General features: G+C 45.4%; 1 protein-coding gene across 1 annotated transcript in view; it reads right to left on the bottom strand.

Annotated features, from left to right (window-relative positions):
• GALNT2 (polypeptide N-acetylgalactosaminyltransferase 2) overlaps window positions 1-24,443 on the bottom strand; it is a 176,732-nt gene that overhangs the window by 56,465 nt on the left and 95,824 nt on the right. The window contains exon 3 of the mRNA XM_061161532.1: window positions 8,747-8,900. Coding sequence (XP_061017515.1) covers window positions 8,747-8,900 — 154 coding nt within the window. The remainder of the gene's footprint in view (window positions 1-8,746; window positions 8,901-24,443) is intronic.

Below are 24,443 nucleotides of genomic sequence, written 5' to 3'. Positions count from 1 at the left end.
TTTTATGAAAAATGTCATAGGTAATTTGGTTTGGATCACATTAAATCTGTAGATTGCTTTATGTAGGAAAGTCATTTTATTAATAACAATATTAATTCTTTCAATCAAAGAGCATGGGATACCTTCCCATTTCTTTGGATCATCTTCCATTTCCTTTAATAATGTTTTGTAGTTCTCAGCATATGTCTTTTAGGTCAGGTTTATTCTTAGGTATTTTAGTTTTTTGGATGTGATTTTAAAGGGGATTTCTTTCTTTCTTTCTTTTTTTAACATTTCCTTTCTGATAGAACACTGTTAGTGTAAAGAAATGCAACTGACTTCTATATGTTAATCTTGTATCCTGCTACTTCGTTGTATTTGTCAGTTCCAGTAGTTTTTGTGTGGAGTCTTTAGGATTTTTTATATATAGTACCATGTCATCTGAATAAAAAGGACAATTTTACCTCTTCCCTTCCAATTTGGATACCTTTTATTTCTTTTTCTTGTCTGATTGCTGTGGCTAGGACTTCCAGTACTATGGTGATTAGAAATGACGAGAGTGGGCATCCTAGTCTTGTTTCAGATTTCAGCAAGAAGGCTTTCTCAACTTTTCATAGGTGAATATTATGTTGGTTGTGGCATGTTTGTCATAAATGGCTTTTATTATGTTGAGAAATGTTTCCTCAGGCCCAGAGTATTCTTTATTGAGATACAGATAAGGCCTGAAATGGTCCAAAAGGAAGAACATACAAAGGGCAAAAGAGAGTGGTCCTGGTGCTAAAAACTTGGAGTTGGTTTTATGAAAACACTAAAAATAAAAACAAACGAACAGAAAGCAAACGGACAGGTGATGAGCAATGGCATGGCTTTCGTCTGAATCTGGCACTCAAGGTGCAAGTCAGGCCACACGAGGAGTCGGGGGTGGGGGTTAAAGTAAAGCGTCTTGCAGCTGGCCTCCCCCCACTGCCCGGCTGCTCGGCTTCTGCACCTGCCCGCCTCCCGTGGCGGGGCTGGGCGGTGGGCGTCACGCTGACGGCACGCGGCAGCAGCCTCAGCGCCGCAGTGTGCAAGAACATTTCAGGGGAAGGGAAACAGCGCGTTCTGCCATTACACTGCCCTGAGAACCCGAGGCTGCAGAAAGGGGACAAAAACCTTGCTTTTCCTCGATTTCTCAGGATTCTGTCAGTGTGTGTCCAGCTGGGAACACGATGTCTCAAGCTACCAACACCCAGCTCTTCCTGCTTTTTGGGCGCATTCAGCCCTCAAGCTAAAGACTCACACCTGAAAACTGGCAGCAGAAAAGACAGCTGTGCCGGGCAGGTGGAGAGGCACCGAGTCTAGAACGCGGGACTGTGCGTGGGAACCTGGGCACCCAGAGCTCTGTGCCTTCCCCTCACTGCCTGCCCCTTGCCCATCAGGCAGCTGATCCTGCCCCACTGCAGTGGCCAGCTCTCCCACCTGCTGCATGAGCTGGGATAAACCACGCGACACAATGACTGTAACAGCCAGGACTTGTGGGGGAAGGGCTCTAGACAGGCGGGTGCCTGGACAGGGGTCTCAGGGACTTGCATATGATGTCCCTTGGAGAAGGTGACATCTGCTGACTCAGACTAAGTAAGACGAAGCAGGTAAAAGGCTGGGCACAGGCCAGGACACCCACACAATGTCCAACAATGTGTTGTGGTCATTGTCGAACAGGCTTTTAAGTCTCACTGTCACACCACACCCAGCCCCGCCAGTCACATGCCAATGAGGCCGCTGAAACCCAGAGCATGCAGTGGGCCCAGCTCTGAGAAGCCAGCCCTGCCCACAGGGACCCACAGGGTCAGAGGGGGTCCACCGGGCCCCTGGCTGACCCTTTGAATGGAGAGCAGGTGGGGCAGCAGCCATGCCAGAGGCTTGGTTGTGTATGCTTATAAAATGCCACTTTCATAAGAAAAATGTGATATGAAACAAAGCCTTGGACCCCGGAGATGAGAGACCCTCCCACACCTACTGACAAGGAGCAGAAATGCCCTTGGAGCTGGGCTTCCTCTTGTTTCTCCAGATCTCTTGCCTCCTAAAAATAAGACTGGATCTCACAATAATTGCCTTCAGAGCTTCATGCCAAGCTGCTGAGTTTACCTTGAGAACCTTTCCTTGGCTTCAGCAATGTTTACTCTTGGCAAGTAACAATGAGAAGTCTGGAGGGTATCCCTCCCACAGCCCTTAATCCTGATCAGCCACTCTCCTAAGACAACTGACCTCAACCCTGACATGCCACCAGAGCAATGAGCACAGTCCATTACTGTAGTGCTAGCCCACTCATTGAAATTTTCTTAAAAAAAGAAAAATAGCCTCTTAGGAGCTCTGATCTCTGTTTGGGCTGCATTAAAGCCAGACATTTTAAAAGTGGTCAAAACAGAGTTCTTTAAAAACAGAAAAACAAAGTCCTTTAGTGATTCTTAAACAAAATAAAAGATTAGAACTGTAATTTATAAATTGAGTCAACACACTTTGTCCTTCATAGAAAGGCTGCCAGAAAACCCATCAGGTGTGTGACATGGATGAAATTCTCTCCCAGAGAAGGACCCTCATGGGGTCATGGTTGGGCTGCTCTGGTCTCTGGAGCAATGCTTCAGTTTTAGATACAAAAATGTCTTAAAACCCTTCATTTTTAATTTAATGATAAAAGGGAAAGGTGTCAACACAGAAGGAAGTCTCTAATGATTTAAACTTTTGAAACCTGAAGGAATCTGTTCCTCGACTAAGTGGTTCTCCCTTTTAAGAGACTTACTACATAAATAAATAAAAGGCACAGTACTGGCTGATGTGGGAGAGAAGAAAACAAGCTAATGTTTCTCCCCAAAGGGTTTATTTGATTTCACTTATATAAACAATTTTAAAGTAAACCATCTAGAGCTCTCCCCAGCAGACAGAATGATGCTCCATACACGTCCCAGGCTCCAGTCCACTTCTACACCTCACTTCCCCATCGTGTGCAGCTCTGGACAAACGCCAGAAAACAGAACACAACACAAAACCTTTCTGAGCCAGATTCTGGAAAGGCTTTCGCAGGGACAACCCTCTCCTCACAACAGCTCTTTCTACAGAAGGTAGGAGAGCATCTCCGCTGGGGTCTTGGCACTGTGTGAGGTTTGAGCCCCTACAGTGCTTGGACTGGACTCTGGCCAGCCTGGGTTTTAAATTTGCTCTCAGTGTTAGATCATCCAGAGAGGGTCCTGGGCCTCTGTCCTCCTTGTATACGTTCACTGTCTGGGGGATGACGCCCCAGCTCATGGTTTAAAATATCATCTGTGCACTCAACATTCCCAAACTGACATTCCCGCTAACACCTTTCTCCTACACATTTCCAAACATCTACAGAACAAGCCTGCCTACCTTAGATGCTCAGTGCATCTTGGACTTCACCTGTCTGAATTTTACTCTCTGACGTGTCCCCTAGACCTGTACCACTCACAGTTCCTCCATCTCATGAGGGGCTTCAGCCTGAGCCATCTTGCCTGTCCATCCATCAGCCCATCCTGTTGACTCTGCCTTCAGAATATGCCCAGATCTGACTGCCTCTCACCACCTTCAATGCAGCTTCCCACGATCTCTGGTCAAGAGAGGAAAAACAGCTTCCAGAGGTGAGGGGAGAAGAAACAAGTCATCTGAAAAGGCATCTAAAAAATTCCCATTGGTTTAATTTGCTAAGTCTTCATAATTTATTTGAGATTTTAAATAACATTAATTGAGGTAGAAAATCTTTCTTTTTTTTTTAAACTGAGAAACTGTACTTTCAACACTGGGATGGGCTACCACCTTTCTAATTTCTAAGTGAGTCTAAGAGTTCCAGTATGCCATATCCAGTATTTCACTCAGAGCAGGCTTTTCTATACTTCCTCCTTCATATAAATATTTTTTTCTTGGCACAATATTTGTGCCAATACTTAATACGGTAAATAAAGCATAACCCCAAAGTATAGGTTTTTTGTTTGTTTCCAAGGTTCTGAACTTGATTTCTTGGCTCTACCCCAGAACACAGTGAATAAGGGGTAGGTTATAAGTGCATCACTTTCCAGTTCTGTGAGAACCTACCACACAAGAGTCATCAGCAGTTCAGCAGCTCTTCCTTACTGCTTAAAAATCTCCCTTTCATCTACCTTTGTTCTTTTATGACTCTTCATATTAAATTTACTGGGTACTCACCATATGCCTGCCACTGAGCCTGGCAATTCACTCACTCAACAAATACTAAGTTTAACAAGTGCCATGATGTGTGAATAATAACCCCAGACACAGTCAAGTGGGCCTTAGGAAGCACTACTATGAACAAATCTAGTGGAGGTGATGGAATTCCAGTTGAGCTATTTCAAATCCTGAAAGATGATGCTGTTAAAGTGCTGTACTCGGTATGCCAGCAAATTTGGAAAACTCGGCAGTGGCCACAGGACTGGAAAAGGTCAGTTTTCATTCCAATCCCAAAGAAGGTCAATGCCATAGAATGCTCAAACTACCACACAATTGCACTCATCTCATACACCAGCAAAGAAATGCTCAAAGTTCTCCAAGCCAGGCTTCAACAGTGTGTGAACTGTGAACTTCCAGATGTTCAAGCTGGATTTAGAAAAGGCAGAGGAACCAGAGATCAAATTGCCAACATCTGTTGGATCATATAAAAAGCAAGAAAGTTCCAGAAAAACAGCTCCTTCTTCTTAAAGAGATGGGAATACCACACTACCTGATCTGCCTCCTGAGAAATCTATGTGCAGGTCAAGAAGCAACAGTTAGAACTGGACATGAAACAACAGACTGGTTCCAAATAGGAAAAGGAGTACGTCAAAGTTGTATGTTGTCACCCTGCTTATTTAACTTACATGCAGAGTACATCATGAGAAACGCTGGGCTGGAAGAAGCACAAGCTGGAATCAAGATTGCTGGGAGAAATATCAATAACCTCAGATATGCAGATGACACCACCCTTGTGGCAGAAAGTGAAGAAGAACTAAAGAGCCTCTTGATGAAAGTGAAAGAGGAGAGTAAAAAAGTTGGCTTAAAGCTCAACATTCAGAAAACAAAGATCATGGCACCCGGTCCCATCATGTCATGGCAAATAGATGGGGAAACAATGGAAATAGTGACAGACTTTATTTTCTTGGGCTCCCAAATCACTGCAGATGGTGACTGCAGCCATGAAATTAAGACGCTTGCTCCTTGGAAGAAAAGCTATGACCAATATAGACAGCATATTAAAAAGCAGAGACATTATTTTGCCAACAAAGGTCCATCTAGTCAAGGCTATGGTTTTTCCAGTAGTCACGTATGGATGTGAGAGTTGGACTATAAACAAAGCTGAGTGCCAAAGAACTGATACTTTTGAACTGTGGTGTTGGAGAAGACTCTTGAGAGTCCCTTGGACTGTAAGGAGATCCAACCAGTCAATTCTAAAGGAAATCAGTCCTGAATATTCACTGGAAGGACTGATGCTGAAGCTGAAACGCCAATACTTTGGCCACCTGATGTAAAGAACTGACTCATTGGAAAAGACCCTGATGCTGGGAAAGATTGAAGGCAGGAGGAGAAGGGGACAACAGAGGATGAGATGGCTGGATGGCATTACTGACTCAATGGACATGCGTTTGGGCAAGCTCCGGGAGCTGGTGATGGACAGGGAGGCCTGGCATGCTGCAGTCCATGGGGTCGCAAAGAGTTGGACATGACTGAGCAACTGAACTGAATGGAACTGAATAGCCCACTACCTTAATGAGTACATTCAGATCAACATATAAATAGGTGAGACACAAGGTATGTAGGTGGTGATGAAGATCATGGAGAAGAATCAACCAGAGAGGTGGGTTCAGATGCTGCAGGGAGAGGTTGAGACCTCACTCCCAGGGCAGGAGGTCAAAGGAGGCGGGTCTAGAACAAAATCTCAGGGGAGGAGGAGCCAGCCTTTGGGAACATTTCCTTTAATCCTCACAGTAACCAGGTCATAATGTCATAATGTCACAGTATTTCATAAATGACACAGGCCACAGGACTCGGAATTGGAGAAATGGGATGTCGAACAAGGTCTCTATGACTCCCAAACCCTTGTTCTTAACCTCTGCCTGCACTGCTTTCAGATTTATCATAAGTAAAGATTGAATTCCATAGGGCAACCATTTCAATCGGTCTACACAAAGGGAGATGCTGCGGAGCCGAAAATATGGTATTTATACAGGAATGTCAAACGCTTTAACAGCCCTCTATTAGATATGGGTTAGGAGTGGGATTCAAATCAGTAACTTAATCTCCTTAGCCTGACATTCACTAATACTGGCTGTTCTAAAGCTGAGTCTTTGCAGACAGGACGTTGGCTCAATTCCAGGCATCAAATTGACTTTGGGGAGATTTTAATTTAGCCCAAATCCAACAAATGTGGCAGGCATCCCAGCTGCTCCTTTCGCACATGCAGATGAACACGACACAGTAGCTGGAGCTAAAATTAAAGCCACCTAAAACACAGCCCACTGCAGGATGAATATTCAAACATCTGTTTGGACACACTCATATTTCAAAAACTGAAAAAATATGTGTAGTTTTGGGAATATTTAAGGGACCTGAGGTGGAGACAGAACTCCAGTCTGCGCACTGCTGAGCATCAGAAAGAACACCATTTTTTCTAAGCTGCGAGGAAAGGTCACACAGGAAAACAGTTCTTAAACCAAAAAGTAAAAGAAAACTCACACCACCTCACGGAAATGTCATGCTAAGTGGTGGATTCCAGTCACCAGGAACAATTTTTGGGCTAGATTCTGCTAGAACTTGAACCTCTCTCCTGAGTTTAGGCCAAATCCCAGACTGTGTCCTAAGTAAAAGCCATGCTAACTCCTCCTGGCCTCAGCTACCGCTCCCAGCACAGGGCACATTATAAACATTGCTCCCTGTACAGTGACGACAACCTTCATGTCCTGAGCCATGAGCTATGTGAGTGACTGGCACAGGACGGGTCCAGAGGGCTCAGAGAGCTGAGGGGTGAGAGTGGTGGGGACGCAGGCCCCTGCGACCCTCCCCAGACATGCAGGCAGCACGCCCTATGGCCATGCCCCAGCTTCGGGGCCTTGCACCCAGAGACCACGGGTCCTTCAGTCCTAGCTCAGGAACTTATATTCTAGACAGGGTGCTTACCAGTTACCCATGCTGACTCCAACCAGCAGCCCATCACAGGGGCTTAGTAAAGCTGCCTTAAACATAAATTAGTAGGTTATAAGAAATACTAAGCAAAGACAATCTTCTAGGCTGAATTTAGAAAAATGATGAGATTCTTCGTGTCATGTACAATATATATGTTTATATACTGATCATATGTTTCATAAATTATCTGTCTCTCACACACATACACACACACACACACACAATGTCCTGAGTCTGAAAGAACTGTAATTGTACACACTCGTGAGCTGCTCTGGGTATACAGAGTTGACTACAACCCCACCCCCAAAAAAGACCAGCTTGTAAGAGCAGGGAGAGTGTGTCTGTGTGACTGACTGGTGCGCACACAGTTACAAAACTCCCCTGAAATCAGCAAAGAAGAGGAAAAGCATGAACATGTGTTCATGTGGAGCCTGGTCACTCGTCTTTCCAGCTCACTGGCCCTTCAGGCCCCAGAACTGGCAGCCAGAGGCATGGAATCCCAGCTGGCACTCTGCAGGCCCAGAGCTGCCTGTCAGGCCTGGTCACTGGCCTCCTGCCTGGATGCCTACAGTTCAAGACTCTCCTAGACGTTCATTGCCTGAGTGTCCTAAACGCACTGGTCTGGGGCAGACTGTCCAAGGGCACGCTGCCACGCACCTCCGCCCGCCCCCCATCTCCTGTCCTCTCCATTGGGCAGAGCAGGAGAGGTTGCTCTGCGGGAACCCCAGGATCCAAGCTCGGTGTCTGGATCACAGTGGATGTGGCAGCCACGTACCTTTACATAACAGATGGACAACTCTAAAAGAAGCCTGGTGAGCAGGAAGGCCTAGCAGTATCCAGGGAAACAGCTACCCTCCAAAAGCAGCTCCTTATTTTATAATAAAACCAGATTAGCCCTCTAAGGCCCCCAATGTGAACAGCCTTTCAATGAGAGGTGGTTGCCAGCAAGGCTCAAAGGCACAGAGCAACAGTAAGGGTCACGTTATCACCTCCATGGTCAGTGGTGACAAACGCACATTGGGGGTCTGGAGGCCTCCTATGCTGTGCCTGAGAACCCCTTGGTTCCCGAGAATCAAGGGACGGATGCAGAGCACAGCCTGTGCCCCGAGCACTTGGAGTGGGGAGACAGCCCCGGGACCCTGCCTCCAAGCTTATCCTCAACTTAACTTCAACCCTGAGGTGCTGTTTTGTTCTCTTTACTGGTCTCTAGAACATTCCCAGCTTTAAGCTTCCCAGTAAGCAAGACTCTTTTTTCCCAGGAAGGTTGTGAACAACAAAATTGCTTTGTGAATGGATTTTTAAAATGAGTGCCCAGTGCACATGAGGGCAGGAACACATTTCTCCTGGTGGCTGTCACGCTCTGACCAGCAGCCTGGACACGCCAGGGGGGTCAGGAGGACTGGGACTTGACCTCAAGCAGCGCTTCCACTTCTTGCAGGTGAAGTGTCATTGCAACATGCCTCAAACTTTTCCTAGTTTTCCGACCCTGTGAAGACATGGCACACACTGATTTGCAGAGTTAACAGGAGAAACAAGCATCCCAGTGGAAGTTACTCACTGTCAGACAGGAAGCGGTCACGGTGGCGCCCAGCTGGGGGATGACACTTACTGGTCATGCCTAGTGTCGGGAACTGCTCTGTCCATCCGCAGCTTATCGCTCTCCACTTGGTTGAACTTGTTGCGTGCATAGGGATCCTGCCCGGAGCGGACCATTGTCCCGCCAACGTAAGCCTCCTGGTTAAAGTCCCGCCATCGCACTTTCCCTGCAAGGAGCAGAGCAGAGAGTATGGGATGCGGGCATAAGGGACCAGAGAGCTCGGCACTTGGGCTGTGCACCAGAGTGACTTCAAGGAGCAGCGCCAGGGCTGCAGCTGGTGGCAGTCTGAAACAACGGGCTACCCGAGAATGGCCCGAACAAGCAGCAGAAACTCAACTGTTACAGTGTGCAATGTGAAAGTCAAAACCCAGATTTCAAGCATTTGTCCAGTGAACAGAATTCTATGCCCAAATATCCAGGAGAATGGCACCACTTACACTTCATACAAAAAGAAATACTATGCTTGTCCCACCTTCCCAGGGCTTACGGTAACACCAAAAGCACCTCAGACATGGTGACAAAGTTTCTGAACAAATGAAAGTAAGGTATCCCATCATGTGACATCAGGTGTCCTCCAAACACCATCAAAAGAATGCCATATTCCTTTCTCTATTGCAGAGATGAGGAAACTGAGATGCAGTTATATGTGATTTGTTCCAGATCGTAGAGTAAATTTTCTATATAAAAGCCCATCGGCTTCCTGTTACAATTGTCCTGCAAGGTCAAAAGCCCCATCTCATCTCAGCTGGTTGCCATGGAAATGATGCTGGGGGTCACAGAGGTCTCTCAAATGGGAAAGCAATTCCAAAACCCATGAGATCCCAGACCGTGAGCAATTCTCAGTCTGTGATAAACATTGGGTTATGGGAGCCAGCCCACCTGCACACATTCTCTTCAGCCTAAGATAAAATGTTTCTAGCGCACGTTTTCCATGCTGACAGCCCTAGAAGTACTTATGGATCCTCCACTCTCCCCACTTCTGCCTTCACCCGGGGCTCTAGCACTCCAGCTCCTCCTCCTCACCACATGAGCTCACCCCTCCCCAGCTACACGAATCAGAAGCCCTGCCAAAATCTACCCCAGCAGCACTGACCCAGAATGCAAATAGGCTGGTTCCCATTAAACTAACTTGTTTAATGGCCTGAAAACTCTTCACTGCAACAAGGAACTTGGAAGTATAGTGCCCCATCTCAAGCCAGAGAAAGGACCGTCACCCATGAGATGCTGTCTCTAGTTCTGCTTCTTGCCTGGAGAACTAGGTTCAGCAGGAAGTGGCCTGGTTGGTGGGGGGTGGGGGGGCTGTCCTGTGTATAGGGGTTGGGATCAAGGCCCCTGCTGAATTCCTGGTCCTTCAATCCCCCTGTGCCATGAGACCCCAAACCCTTTCTGCAATAAGGCAGCAGAGGGCTTTATGGATGACTCGTGTGGATCAGCTCTGGGGCTGGGGGTGTCCCTGTCCTGGCCTCACACCATCGCTGTGTACCAGGCATCTCACTGGCTCCTGCAGGTCCATCAACAAAAACAGCTGATGCCTGCCTGTGAAAGTCATGCTCTGGGAGACTGGTGGCAGGGTGGTGGGTACAGACAAGAAGATAATGACCATGCTAGCAGCTGCAGCATTGAAACCTGAGCTAAGTACTCAGGTAGTGAGGACTGTAGTTCTATGGAGGCATCTAACAGAGGAGCCTGGTCCAGATGTGAAGAGGGGCCAGGGGAGGCCCCCGGGGAAGGAGCATCTGAGCTGAGATCCGAGGGACCAGAGAGCAGTGGAAGGGAAGCTGTCACAGAAACCCACCGTTCTTTAGCCTCCAAAGATGGTATGACCCACTCAGACGCTCTCCGCAGTGACCCCTGCCCTCTGACATGACGGCCTTTACAGCACTCCTGGGGGCCCTGCCTGGTCTGGTGACAGCTAATTCCCCAAGGCCCACACCATTTTACTGGAGACAGATGATAAATGACTTTTCTTTCATAAAAGCTTAGCAGTATATTAGAGTACTGCAGGGACTTTCAAATGTATTTGACTATGACACACAGCTCACATCATGGCCTAGACGTCACGCTGTAAACACACAGAGGTGAAATGAAGGTTTCCTTCCTTGCTACCTGTGAACACATACATTCTATTGTTTCATGCGGGTGTGACTCACAAAACTGGCTCCACACTCTTGCTATTGTTGTTCAGTTGCTAAGTCATGTCTGACTCTTCACAACCCCATAGATTGCAGCATGCCAGGCTTCCCTGTCCTTCACTATCTTCCAGAATTTGCTCAGATTCACATCCATTGATGTGATGCTATCTAATCATCTTATCCTCTGCCACCCCCTTCTCCTTTTGCCTTCAATCCTTCCCAGCATCGGGGTTTTTCCCGATGAGTCAGTGGGTAAAGAATCCACCTGCAATGCGGGAGACACAAGAGATGTGGATTTGATCCCAGAGCTGGGAAGATCCCCTGGAGAAGAGAATGGCAACCCACTCCAGTATTCTTGCCTGGAGAATCCCCATGGACAGAGAAGCCTGGTGGCTACAGTCCATGGGGTTGCAAAGCAAGTAAGTGCACACAGCTGCACCCTCTAAGAGTGTGGGTTACAGGACCAGTGACTTCGGTGTTGCACGGAGCTGTCAGGGCTGGAGCAGGACAAGGCAGTGAAAGCCGTGTTCTCAGAGGGAACACGCGCCGGGAGCCACCTCAGGCAGAAAGGCAAGAAGCAGAGGTGGAGGTAACCTGGGACTGGGCGGCTGAGGCAGAGGCTGGAGAGAGTCAAAACTACAGACACCGTGTCTGAACATACTGATATAAAAAACCACAGTTATAAATCACCTTGTATTATCACGTTTTAAAATCTTAGAAAGAGCTTTAAGATAAGAGTTTCAAAAAATTACATGAAAATTTAGTGAAATGGACCTGGCTAAGCAGAAGCAGTGGATGGAAAATACCCCACAGATAAGAAACTTTTCATGAGAAAGCAGAAGACGCCAGCTTCATCACCGAGACAACAGGAGAACAGAACAGGCACTGAAACAGCAGGAGGGGAGAAAAGGACCCTCACCCTGAGAAGGGCTGTGGGAACCGCTCGCTGGCTACATGGGGTTCTAAAGAGCTCGATGAGGGGATTCATTTCTAGAAGACAGACCTCCACAGCTAAAGGAGGAATGGTGTGACCCCGAGCGTTGGCACCTCTGGTTCCACACAAGGTGAGGCTTCCTGACAGTTCCGCCAGGCTTCCCCCACTCCCAGCCCTCGAGCAGCCCCCCAGCTCCCTTGTGTGGACACACGCGGCCACTCAAGTCCTCCCCACCCTTCAAGGCCAAGCTCGTCTCCCAGGGTGAGGAATGGGCTCCTGGGGGGCACCGACCAGCCCTCTACCTGACCCCAGCCCAGGATGGCCGTGGGGAAGCGCCCAGCGAGGCCTGAGTCACTCAGAAGAAGGCCTGGCCATGCAGGTGGTCTCCTGCTGACCCCGGGCCTGAGGACTGCTCTCACACACGCTGGACGCTGGCTTGACACCTCCTTCCACCGGCTTGCAGGCTTTTGCTAAATGGCGCCCTCTCAAGCCATTCTTCTGTCCCCTTGACAAGGAGTCATAGAAGCCAGGCCTCAGCAGCAGCATCTCTGCCTCTGCCAACATTAATTACCAGATCCCCACTCTGGTCAGCCTTGTTCCGAGGCCCTCCATGGTGATCTGTAAACTTTTACTGAACCACAGACACCCCCCAATGGCCACGCAGAGCCCGAGATGAGCATGCTCACACACGAGAAACTGTGATACCAGAAGGCAGGGCTGTTCTAACTCATTTACTCCAGGCGGCCGGCTGCCTAGCTGCCTCCCAGGGTGGCCACCTCTTTCAGGAAGCCTCTCTGGTATCCTCAGCTGCAGTTCCTCCCCAGGGCCTTCCTCACTCACAGCTCCATCCTGAAGAGGGCCTTCTCACACACCTCTTGTCAGAGGGCCTCAGTTTTTACCACTCCTTCATCTAATAACTAACTCAAAATTGTGCCAAGGCACAGCTCAAGTCTGCACACCTCTAACTGCTGTTTGCCCTGCTCTGCTGGCCTCTTGGTGGCCCAGGGGTCCCCAGGAACCCTGTGCCCTGTCTCTATATGGTCTGGACTCGGAGACACACTCATTTAAAGCATTCAGTATCCTCCTAACAGCATCTCTGTATCTCTTTCCAGTCTGGACGTCAATGTCCAGATGGAGAAGACAGGAATAAGCGGTCCAAAGGTGAGGACCTCCTGCCGCTCCTACCACTGGGCCACTCTGCCAGACACACCATCCACCGGCCGCCCTGCCTTTACCACACACTGCTCCCTGGCCCAGCAATTCCTTCTCTTCTTCCTTTCCCATCTCTGACTTACTAGGCACACCTGCCACTACCATTCTTCCTGTCACATCCGCTGTCCCTCACAAGCCTTTGCAGTTGATACATCCTGGAATCCAGAGTTTCTTCTCTCTTCCCCTTATCCACCCATCAGGCCTTAAGTTACACTGTCTTTCCAGAATCTTTTTCTTCCTAGGTGAGTTTTGGGATTTGCCCTCCCACCCATCTCATCTAGACTGGAGAACAGCATAGCATCTTTGGAGCAGAGGCTAGCTGGGGATCCTAACATGCGTGGTCCACAGTGCCTGCATGGGATGCGGAGGTCAGGGGGGTCCCAGGTCTGTGCCCTGTGGGGTCTGCACAAGGCTGGCTCACGCACGGCCCCAAGTGCCTCTCAGGACATCACTGTCACGGGAATGCACATTCTAGGCTCCAAATAACCAATCCTCAAATTATCGTTTAGAAAAGACACTTTTATATTCAGGAAACTGCTTGCTTTTGGATGATGTGTTGGAGTAACTTTAAAATATTACTATACTTCCAAACACTGTCATTTTTTCCTCAAAATTTTTATTTTTACTAAACCTCATATTTAAAGAAACAATGATGTAAATCTATGAAAATGAGTGCTCAAAGGATTAACACCACAAAACATTTGGCAACACCAAAACATACATGGTCTTCAGATGAGAGCCCTCTCAGGCGTGACAGTCCTCTGGTAGACCAGGACCCTCTGACACACCCCCAGGGCAGCCTCATCATCTGCATCAGCAGAGGCCAGAGGGGAGGTGACAGGCCCTGCTGGTGCAGCCCTGCCCGCCAGGGGGCGGGGGTGGCGGGAGACGTCTGGACTCTGCTCTGGCAACATGGCCACACAGCAAATCTTCACTCAATTCTCCCCGGGAAGGACAGCTTAAACAAACTGAAAGCCTGCCTGTGTGAAACAGCGAGCCTCTTCTGGGAAAGCAGCCAAGAAGGGAAATAGAATGAATTTTAAATCAAAGGACAAAGCTCTCCAATTTATTTTAACCTCTCAGTTGATCTCAGATTGAATGTAATTTTACTATGCTTAAAAGGAAAAAATTCCTCATATTCTTCCTCTAGAAGGTCATAATGTTGTGCCAGGAAAGAGAAGACCAGGGCAAGGCCAGAATTACAAACAAATGTGTCCATTTAAATTGACAAAGATATGTAAATAATACTATTATTTGTCTTTATTATTTGTGTGACAGGCTTTTCCACCTATGAGACACTGTCTCCTGAAATAAGGGATCCTACACAATTCATTTTTAAGGGTGAAAAGATAAAAAATTCAAACAGTGATTAAAAGCTAGTTAGAAAAAATAAATAAATAAAAAATAAAATCTAGTTCGAAGACAATATAAGAAAAAAAAATCAGATGCTATAGGGTGAATACTCTAAATTTATTTACAATTCTTTGTACTGTCAAAATAACTAAAACCCACCATGAAACACTGTGATTTGCATTATGAGGTCTATACCTAGCTTGAAATCAAGGAATCTTTATATACATATTTCTTTTCCAAACTGTAAATAGAAATTCCTCCTTCTCCCTCTATGAGTAGTAGTATCTAAACACAATAAATTTAGTTCGTTGTATATGGTTTTTCATCCCGAATATCCATAAAAGTATCAAAGCAAACCTCCTACTCAGAACTGGGGCTGATACTTGCGGCAGGAGGAGAGAAAGAAGGGCTCCCCGACCAGCACCCGGAGGACGGCAGCCCCGCACACAGTGATCTGGCAAAGCATGTGCCGTCACAATAGTTTGTTTGTTGTTTAGTCGCTCAGTCGTGTCCAACCCTTTGCAATCCCATGGGCTGTAGCCCGCCAGGCTCCTCTGTCCATGGGGATTTCCAGGCAGGACTATTGGAGCAGGCTGCCATTTCCTCCTCCAGGGGACCTTCTCAATCCAGGGACTGAAATCTGTCTCCTGCAAGTCTCCTGCATTGCAGGCATGTCCTTTACCCCTGGGCCACCAGGGACGTCACCACAGTCTCCACTGCGCTAACTGGGCAACTGAGATGCGGAAGTCAAACTTTAAAATGGAACCACAACTCAAACCTGGGTGTCTCTCTTCTCAAAGTTGTGTTCCTTCCACTGTGGCTGACAACTCACTTTGAAGTGGGTGGGCCTGTGACCGAGCACCAAGAAGCACCCCCGCAGTGCAGGCCCCGTGCCTCCCTTCCAGAGGGCACCCGCCTCCCCGCCCGCCCGGCACACTGGGGTCTGAGTGAGGAGGTGGGGCCTCTCCTGAAGGCTGATGGCAAGTGTTGCCGTCAGAAGGCGCCAGGGATGCGGATGTGAAGAGCTCTTCATTAAACCCCCAACATGCAGCCAGCCGGAGCTGCCGGCTTGCACTTCCTTCTACAACAACATTGCTTCCCTGCAACTTCCGTTCTCTGGAGTCTCAAATAAAAAGAAAAAAAAATTAGCCTCAGCCTCTTCTCTGTGGCACCTTTTCAAGTATTTGGGCATTATGATCCCATTTTGCCCTTCTCACCCCTTTCTCAAAACATCCATTTAAGTGCTCCTTATCAGATGTTGTTTCCAGTCTCCTCCCCATCTGAGTCATCATCATCTGGACCTATTTAAATTTATTAGCATCTCTGAACACCCTGTGCCCAGAAGAGAACGAAATACTTGAGGGGTGGGCGGCAGCATGGGGGGCAGTGGACGCTGTTGGAATGGTTTTAGGCGTTGCGTCTCTACTAACACGGCTCAGAGTCCTGTTGCTTTAAGAGCTCCACCCCATTCTGGCTACTGACCTGACCTAAGTCCTTGGTTCTGCTTTCTTCCTCATTGGAAGGGGGAAGGACAACAGAAGATTTGTTTTCAATGTTGGCTAGGGGGCAAGGTATAGGCACCCTCTAGAAGACAACTTGGCCATTAATATTAAAAAAAAAAAAAAAAATCCTTAAACGCATGTGTTGCTACTGACCCTGCAATTTCACTTTAGGGAATTCATTTCAAGAAAATAATTAGGGACACACAGATTTTTAAGACTTACATATAAAGATACTGGCTGGAAACCTTGTGTGTCCTATAATATAGGAAAAACTCAATAAGCTTATAGTAATGGATGCACGTTGTCATTTAAAACGCAGGCGTTATTAAGGACATGAGAAGGTGTTTATGACATATTACCTTAGTAAGAAATAGGCAAGAACAGTGCAGTACCGTATCTGTAAGAATCTGGATGTAAGCAGATAGTCGGGGCTGCCTGTCACCTGTTCTGAGCTATTTCAGGAGGAAGGTGGAGCAGGGGGCCTCTCTCAGAGACCTGGTGAGAACCTCAAGGTGCGGGTGCTGGGAGAGAGAGGTATGTGTGGGTACATTGCCCAGCTAATCCCCAAGATCTTGGGCAGTGTTATCCATCTAGTAGATGACTTGGAACACGGCACAATGTGGATGTGTGGACAGAGGGGCCCAAAGGCCCAGGAGATGGTGTCGGGCTCAGAGATAGAGATGTCTGGGGCTCAGGCCTCCCGTGCTGGGCTTGGCACCCCTGAGAGGCTGCAGAGACCGCTCACCACAGCCACGGGGGTGAGTGCGCCCAGGTGTATGCCCAGTGCGAGACTGGGGAGCATGAAGTGGGAGAACCGCAGTCATTAAGAGGTGGTAGAATTATATGTGAATACAATGCTTTTGTTTTTGCTCCTCTGAATTTCTTAAAATTTCTAAAAGCAATAACGTCATTGTTGTTTAGTTGCTAAGTCGTGTCCAACTAATTCTATGACCCCATGCTCCTGGCAGCCCGTCAGGCTCCTCTATCCATGGAATTTTCCAGGCAAGAATATTGGAGTGGGGTGGCATTTCCATCTTCAGGGAATCTTCCTGACCCAGAGATCGAACTCGCATCTCCTACATTACAGGCAGATTCTTTACCGTTGAGCCACTGAGGTTATTTGCTTTTCAAATGTTTCTCTAGGGATACCCAGAGCGACTTCCTTTCCTGAAGAGGACACTGGGCAGACCCTGGGGCCTCAGGCCTGGGTCTCAGGAGCCGCGTGGTGTTAGCTGCGTCCAGGCTGCTGCGTGTGCTGCCAGAGGACGTGGCTCGCGGCGCCCAGGGGCAGAGGGGCAGTGGAGGCGAGTCCAACCTTGAGAAGGAGGGAGACGCTGGCACACGCTATCTGCCACAGGGACGCTGCAGCAAGGGAAACGAGCCTGTCCCAGGAGAAAAAACACCACGTGACTTCACGGATGAGGTGCCTGGAAGAATGAAGTTCATGGAGAAAGAAGGTAGAGTGGTGGGTGCCAGGGGCTGCAGAGGGGATGGGGAGTCAGTGTTTAATGGGGGACAGAGTCTCAGTTTGAGACGATGAGAAAGTTCTGGAGGTGGATGGAGTGACGGTGGCAGACGAGGTGAATGTACTTAACTGCCACTGACCTCTGTACTTCAAAATGGTTAAAATGGTAAATTTTATGTTATGTATGTTTTACCATGATTTTTTTAAAAAAGCACAATGCTGGAACCCATGAAATCCCTCAGGAGGGGGAGAGGTCAGGGGAGCAGTCCTCCTGACCCTGGAGCATAGCACTGTATAAGAGCTGCTTGAGAAAATGTACACAGGACATTCTGGCCAATTCTATTCAAGGTCGACTAACCAATCTGAAAAATCCCAGTTCAAGTCGAGTTTATCGTATGTGCCAAATACACACACAGTTGGTTCCCCTCACTTTTCTTCCCTGAGAGGCAGAACTGCTAAACATTGTGAGCATCAGTGGCAACTCCTACCCAGGGTTTAAGACCTGCCACACACTTCGCCATTCCCATCTCATTCATCTTTACGTGAACGTAATTTCTGTTTCTTGACATCAAGTGTCTCTGGGGATGAAGCAGCAGCGGGTGAGAGCGGTGGGGTGAAGACCCAGCCAAGGATGGGAAGGACCTCCTAGCTACCCCAAAACCTACCCAGGACTCTCCTTTCCTCACCCGCTCCATACCCACTCTCCAAGGTTCACCCCCTCACACGAGGTTCCCAATGAACACACGAGTGACACTGAGGTCTTCTAAAAGCAAGAAGAAAATCTGCTCTCAGAGGGCAAGTCGTCTAAGGGTGGGAGCTCCTGGGCAAGAACCTCCACCAACAGCCATCCTCAAACCAGATGTTGGCCCTTCAAATGCAACTGGCCTATTCCTTCTGTGTCACCTGCTACCTGCCAACCAGTCTCACCAATCAGATCAGAGATGCCGAGGAGACAAGAGGAGGAGATACAGGAGGGAGAATCACAAAGAGAAGCTGATTTTTAAAACCCAAAAGGCTTTTCTGCACCCAGGGAAAAAAGATAAAACTTCATTAGACAGATTTTCAAAAAACAAAAAACTGATGAATAAATACTCTATTTGAAACACTCTGAAAATCAGTATGTGAAAAAAGGAAATTCAGTGCTTCCAGCTGGAAAACATGATGATGAAGTAGAAACAATGGTCACAGAATCTAAGGGCAAAATTCCTCCATCCTGGACCTGAAACGCTTTTGCTTACAGGGTGTGTGGTTAAAGCACACAGGAGGCCATTGCCTGGGGGTATCACTGCTGTCTCACATCTGCTCCTGTATCTCTCAGTGGGTTTTGTGGCCAGGCTGGGAGTCACCAGGTTGTCTGCCACCTCCTTCCTCCCATCTGCCAGACATCCAACACCTAGGACGCAGGAAGCCACGGCATTCCCAAACAACCTACTCACAGAGTGGGAAGACTGTGACCAGTGGTTCCTTGCAGACCACAGAATTCTGTCCATGCCCATCATCCTTGGAGAAAATATACTTCTTAACCATAACAAAATAGCTTCTAAAGGAAAAAAATCACACATATGATGGATGAGTAAGAAAAAACGTTTTAAACAAGAAAAGAAGATAAAGTCCTTTAAAGGCAAAATAAAAGGATTTGGTGCATTCATCAAAAGTTATTAGCAATATTTCAAAAAAGAGGAAAATCAGTACATTCTTATCTCTTTAAAGATAAAGAAATCAACTGTATAACAGTTAAGAACATGAAAGCCTGGGTCAGTGCCACATTGATTTTAACTACTGGGTCTGACTGTAGCAAGCAGATACATGTAGGATATGTCCTGAAGACAGCTTCTCCCTCTCTCTCCAATATGCCTTAAAGTCCAAGAGAACACTTGGTTTTATTAATATAAGACAACCCACAGAAAATCTCTCATTAATCCACACAGCAGAAGTACATCCTATTATCATAATAAATAAACACTAATAGCTAACTGTTCCGTTCAGATGCTCCCCACTATACGGGAATGCCTGTCTCACATGGGAAAGAGCTGTGGCCTGGGGCTTCCGAGTCAGTGGGGAGGGAGGGGGCAGATCTAATGTAGATGTCTAATGCACACACACGCTCCCAAGTCAAGTGCAGCTGGAACCTGTGCTGGGTGTTACACAGGCCTGGACTCCCTGGACTGACAGTGTCCCAGAAAGAAACACTAATAATCAAACTCTCTGTCACCATTAAAGCAAGATTTCATGCACTAACTTCCTGTTTTCAGGAGTTTGTAAGTTATTACTCCAACCCAACAGATAAACAAGCTGAAAAGCCAACAAGTCCTCTCAGATTGCTCAGAGAAGTGAGGTTACAGGGCAAACTGCTGCTCCCAAAACTGGGAAGACCAGCTGGTGGATCCAGAGAATCACGACTTCCCAGAGCAGCAACATGTGGGAGGCAGAATCTGAGGAGGAAACCTGAGCGGCAGGGTGAATGGCTGGAGGCTCGCTGTGGATGAGCCTGAGGGCTAAGGTCAGGGGCCCCCACACTTCCGTGAGCTTTACCTCCAGGAGCTTACCCGGGTTTCCCAGAGTGACCACTGGAGACAGAAGCCCTCATGCCTCCAGTGGAGGAGGGGAAGGAGCTGACCTGAAAGAGGAGGCACACACTGGGGGCTCAGCAGTGAAGAATCCACCTGCAGTGCAGAAGATGTGGGTTCGTTCCCTGAGTCAGGAAGATCCCCTGGGATGGGAAATGGCAACCCACTCCAGTACTCTCTCCAGGAAAATCCATGGACAGAGGAGCCAGATGGGCTTCAATCCATTTGGACTGGAAGAGTTGGACATGACTTAACTAAATCACCATCTGTTGTTAGTAAGGCTTGCCCTCAAGAACCCAACCAACTGGGCTGTTATCAGAGCCAAATCAATCTGAAGGAAGGGAAATACCCAACTCCAGGGATTCTGACTATCCCATCCCACCTGAGTGGGAAAGCTGAGATGTGTTTGTGAAGTAGATGCCAGGGGCGGAGGCTCACTAGGAGACTGAGACCCGCCCACCATGGCACCAAAGATTGGGTTATAGGAGTTCCTCTTACCCAGGACATCGTATCTGGCTTTTAGGAAAAAAAATTACAAGACACCCTGAAAAGGAAAAGGAATGCTTGAAGAGACAAAGCAAGCACCAAAATCAGACTCACATATGGCAGGATGTTGGAATTATCAGGCCAGAAATTTAAAGCAACTACAATTAATATGCTAAGCGCTCTAACAAAAAAAAGTAGACAAAATGAAAGAAAAAATGAATACCGTAGGCAAAGAGATAAAAATTCTAAGAAAGAATTATAAGATAATGGTAGAGATCAAAAATACTAACAGAAATGAAGAATGACTTTGAGGCGACTGGACATGGCTGATGAGACAATCTCAGGGCTTGGGAATATGACAACAGAAACTTCCAAAATAAAAACTAAAGATAAAAAACAAGACTAGGGAAAAAAAAAAAAAAAACCCAAAACAAAACAGAATACCTAGATAAAAAACAAGACTAGGAAAAAAAAAAAACCCAAAACAAAACAGAATACCTAAGAACTGTTGAATAACTACAAAAGGTGTAAGAGGTTTAAGTGGTTCCACTTACAGAAAAAATAGAGAAAGGAATATAAGAAATATTTGAAGCAATAATGACTGAAAATTTCCTCATGTTAACTACACAGCAAACCACAGATTCAGCAAGCTCAGAGAATACCATGCAGGATAAATACAAAAAACTACACCCAAGCATACTCAAACTGTAGAAAATTAATCATAAAGAAAAAACCTTGAAGAAGACAGAGGGGGAAAAATAGCTTTACAGAAACAAAGATATGAATTATATCCAACTTCTCCTCAGAAACCATGCAAGCAAGAAGAGAGTGCAATGAACTATTTAAAGGGTTGAGAGAAAAAAAATCATCAACCTGGAATTCTGGACCCTGTGAAATCTCCAAAAGTGAAGGGGAAATAAAGACTTTCTCAAATCACAAAAACTGAGGGAATCTGTTGCCAGTAGACCTGCCTTGCATGAAGTGTTAGAAGAAGCTCTTCAGAGAGAAGGAAAATGATTTATGTCAGAAATGCAGATCTCTATAAAGAAAGGATGAGCATCAGAGAAGGAATAATTGAAGGTAAAATTACAACTTTAATTTTTCTTCTCTTCTTCTTAATTGATCTAACAGATGTTTGCTCAAAAATAATAATAGCTACCATATATTTGATTCTGTATGCTTACATATGCATTTATGTATATGACTGACATGTGTGACATGAATGGCAGTAACGATACAAAGAATGGGGGGAGAGAACATTTTGCTGTTGGATACCTGTGCTGTGAAGCAGGATATTGTTGTCTGAAATTAAACTTGGATTATCTGTAATAAAATGTAAAAACGGGAGAAAGTGGAATCATATAAAATGCTTAATTAAAACTACAAAAGGCAGACAAAGAGTGGAAGACAAAAGGATACAGAACAAAGAACAAGAGCAAGGAACAGACAAGAATAACAAACATGGCAGACATTGACACAACTCTATAATAATTACTTTACATTGTCATGATCTAAATACACCACTTAAAAGACAGACTGTCAGAATGGATAAAAAAAAACAAGCCCCAACTACCTACATGTTGTGTACAAGAAATCTACTTTAAATATAAAGACACATATATAGATGAAAAGTAAAGGGATGGAGAAAAAGATACCCTTCCAATACTAATCAAAAGATGGCAGGAGGAGCTGTATTAGCTCAAACAGAACAAACTTCACACCAAGAAAAGTTACCAGGAATAAAGATGGGCAACACGTAATGATAAAGGCGTCGACCTGCCGAGATGACATAATAATCCTTATGTGTATGTGCCTAACAAGAGCATTAGAACACATGACACAAAAACTGAGAAGCCTGCAAAGAGGAACAGAATACATAGGTCAAAGAACAAGTCTCAGTGAAATTAAAAAATATTCCGAACCAAGTAAGAATGGAAATACAATACCAAAATTTGTGTGATGCAGTGAAATCAGTGCATGACAAGAAAATGACAGCATTCAACACAATATGGAAAAGAAGAAAGATTTGAAATTAATCATCTAAGCTTCTACCTCAGAAAACTAGAAAAGTAGAATAAATCCTAAGTAAACAAAAGAAAATAAATAATAAAAATTACAAAGCTAAGAAATAGGAAAGAATTCTAAAAACTGGTTCTTTGAAAAGAGCAATAAAATCAATAATCCTCTAGTCAGGCTGGCTACCTATGAACAAACGGGAGAAGACACTAATTAGAATGTCAGAAATGAAAGAGGGTGCACCAGTATACAGATCCTGTGGACATTAAAAGGAGAATAAAGGGATACTGTGAACACCTCTATGCCTGCAAATTTGATAACCTAGATGAATGGACCAATTTCTTAAAAGACACAATCTCCAAAACTAAGACAAGAAAAAATAGGCAATTTCAACAGGCCTATATCTATCTTAAAAATTGAATCAATAGTTACTAACCTCCTATAACAAATGGCACTAGACCCAGCTACATTCATTGGTGAATTTTGCAAAACATTTAAGGAAGAAATTATACTAATTCTCTGTAATCTCTTCCAGAAGACAGAAGCAGAGGAATACTTCCTACTTTATTTTATGAAGCCAGTGTTAACCCTAATAACAAAACCAGACAAAGACATTACAAGAAAAACCATACCTCTTGTGTATATAAATACCAAAATCCTCAACAAAATACTGGCAAGTTGAATCCAACAATGTGTAAAAAAGAACTTTACACAATGACCAAATATGATTTATCCCAGGTATGCAAGTCTGGTTCAATATGTGAAAATCAGTTAACGTAATCTACCACACTAAGAAGTTAAAGCAGGAAAACCCCATGACCACAATGACAAATATAGGAAAAGCATGTGATCAAACTCAACACTTGTTCATGATAAAAATTCTCATCAAACTACCAACAGAGGGGAAACTTCCTCAACTTGGTAAAGAACATCTAAAAAAACCTTCATCTAACATCATATTTAATGGTGAGAAACTAAAAGCTTTCCTTCTAAGATCAGGAACAGGGCAAGAATGTCTTCTCTCATCACTCCCTTTTAATATCACACTAGAAGTCCCAGCTAATGCAGTAAGAAAAGAAAATAGAACAAAAGGTATAATACAGATTGAGAAGGAAGAAATAAGACTGTCTTTGTTTGCAGGTAACATGATTGTCCATGTAGAAAAACCGAAAGAACCAACAACAAAAAATTCTTAGAAGTGTTAAGTAATTATAACAATCCTTGCTATAATTGCAGGATATACAATAAATACACAGAAGTCAATTGCTTTCCTATAGTAAATGAACAAGTGGAGTTTAAAATTAAAAGCACAATATCATTTACATTAGCACCCTCAAAACAGAAATACTTTGTTACAAGTTTAACAAAATAGACACAAAAATTTATATGACCAAAACCAAAAAACTCTAATGAAAAAAATTTAAAAAGAACTAAATAAATGGATAGATACTCCATAATCATGAATTGGAAGACCCAATATTGTCAAAATGTCACTTCTTACTAACTTGATCTGTAGACTCAACACAAACCAAATCAAAATCCCAGCAAGTTATTTTGTGAGTACCAACAAACTAATTCTAACGTTTATATGAAAAGGCAAAACAAAAAACCAGAAAGCCCAACACAAGATTAAAGGGAAAGAACAAAACTGGAAGACTAACATTACCCAACTTCAAGATGAAATCTAAAGGGAAAGTAGTATTGGAAAGAATAAACAGACAGATCTTTGGAACAGAGAAGACAGCCCAGAAACAGACCCACATAAACACAGGAATAAAGGCAACAAGGAAACAATGATGGCCTATTCAATAACTAAAACTGGAACAACTGGGTATCCATATGAAAGGAATAAAATCTAGGCACAGACCCTGCCACCTTAAACTCTTCTCAAAAATTAACTCAAAATGGATCACAGGCCTAAATACGGAACACAAAATAGTAAAAATCCTAGGAGAAAAAACAGGAAAAAAAATCTAGGTAACCTTGAATATGGCAATGACTTTTTAGATATATTGAAGGTATAATCTATGCAGGAATTGATA

This window comes from Dama dama, chromosome 15, assembly GCF_033118175.1.
Source record: "Dama dama isolate Ldn47 chromosome 15, ASM3311817v1, whole genome shotgun sequence".
Taxonomy (NCBI): domain Eukaryota; kingdom Metazoa; phylum Chordata; class Mammalia; order Artiodactyla; family Cervidae; genus Dama; species Dama dama.
This window is presented reverse-complemented; position numbering and strand designations above follow the sequence as displayed.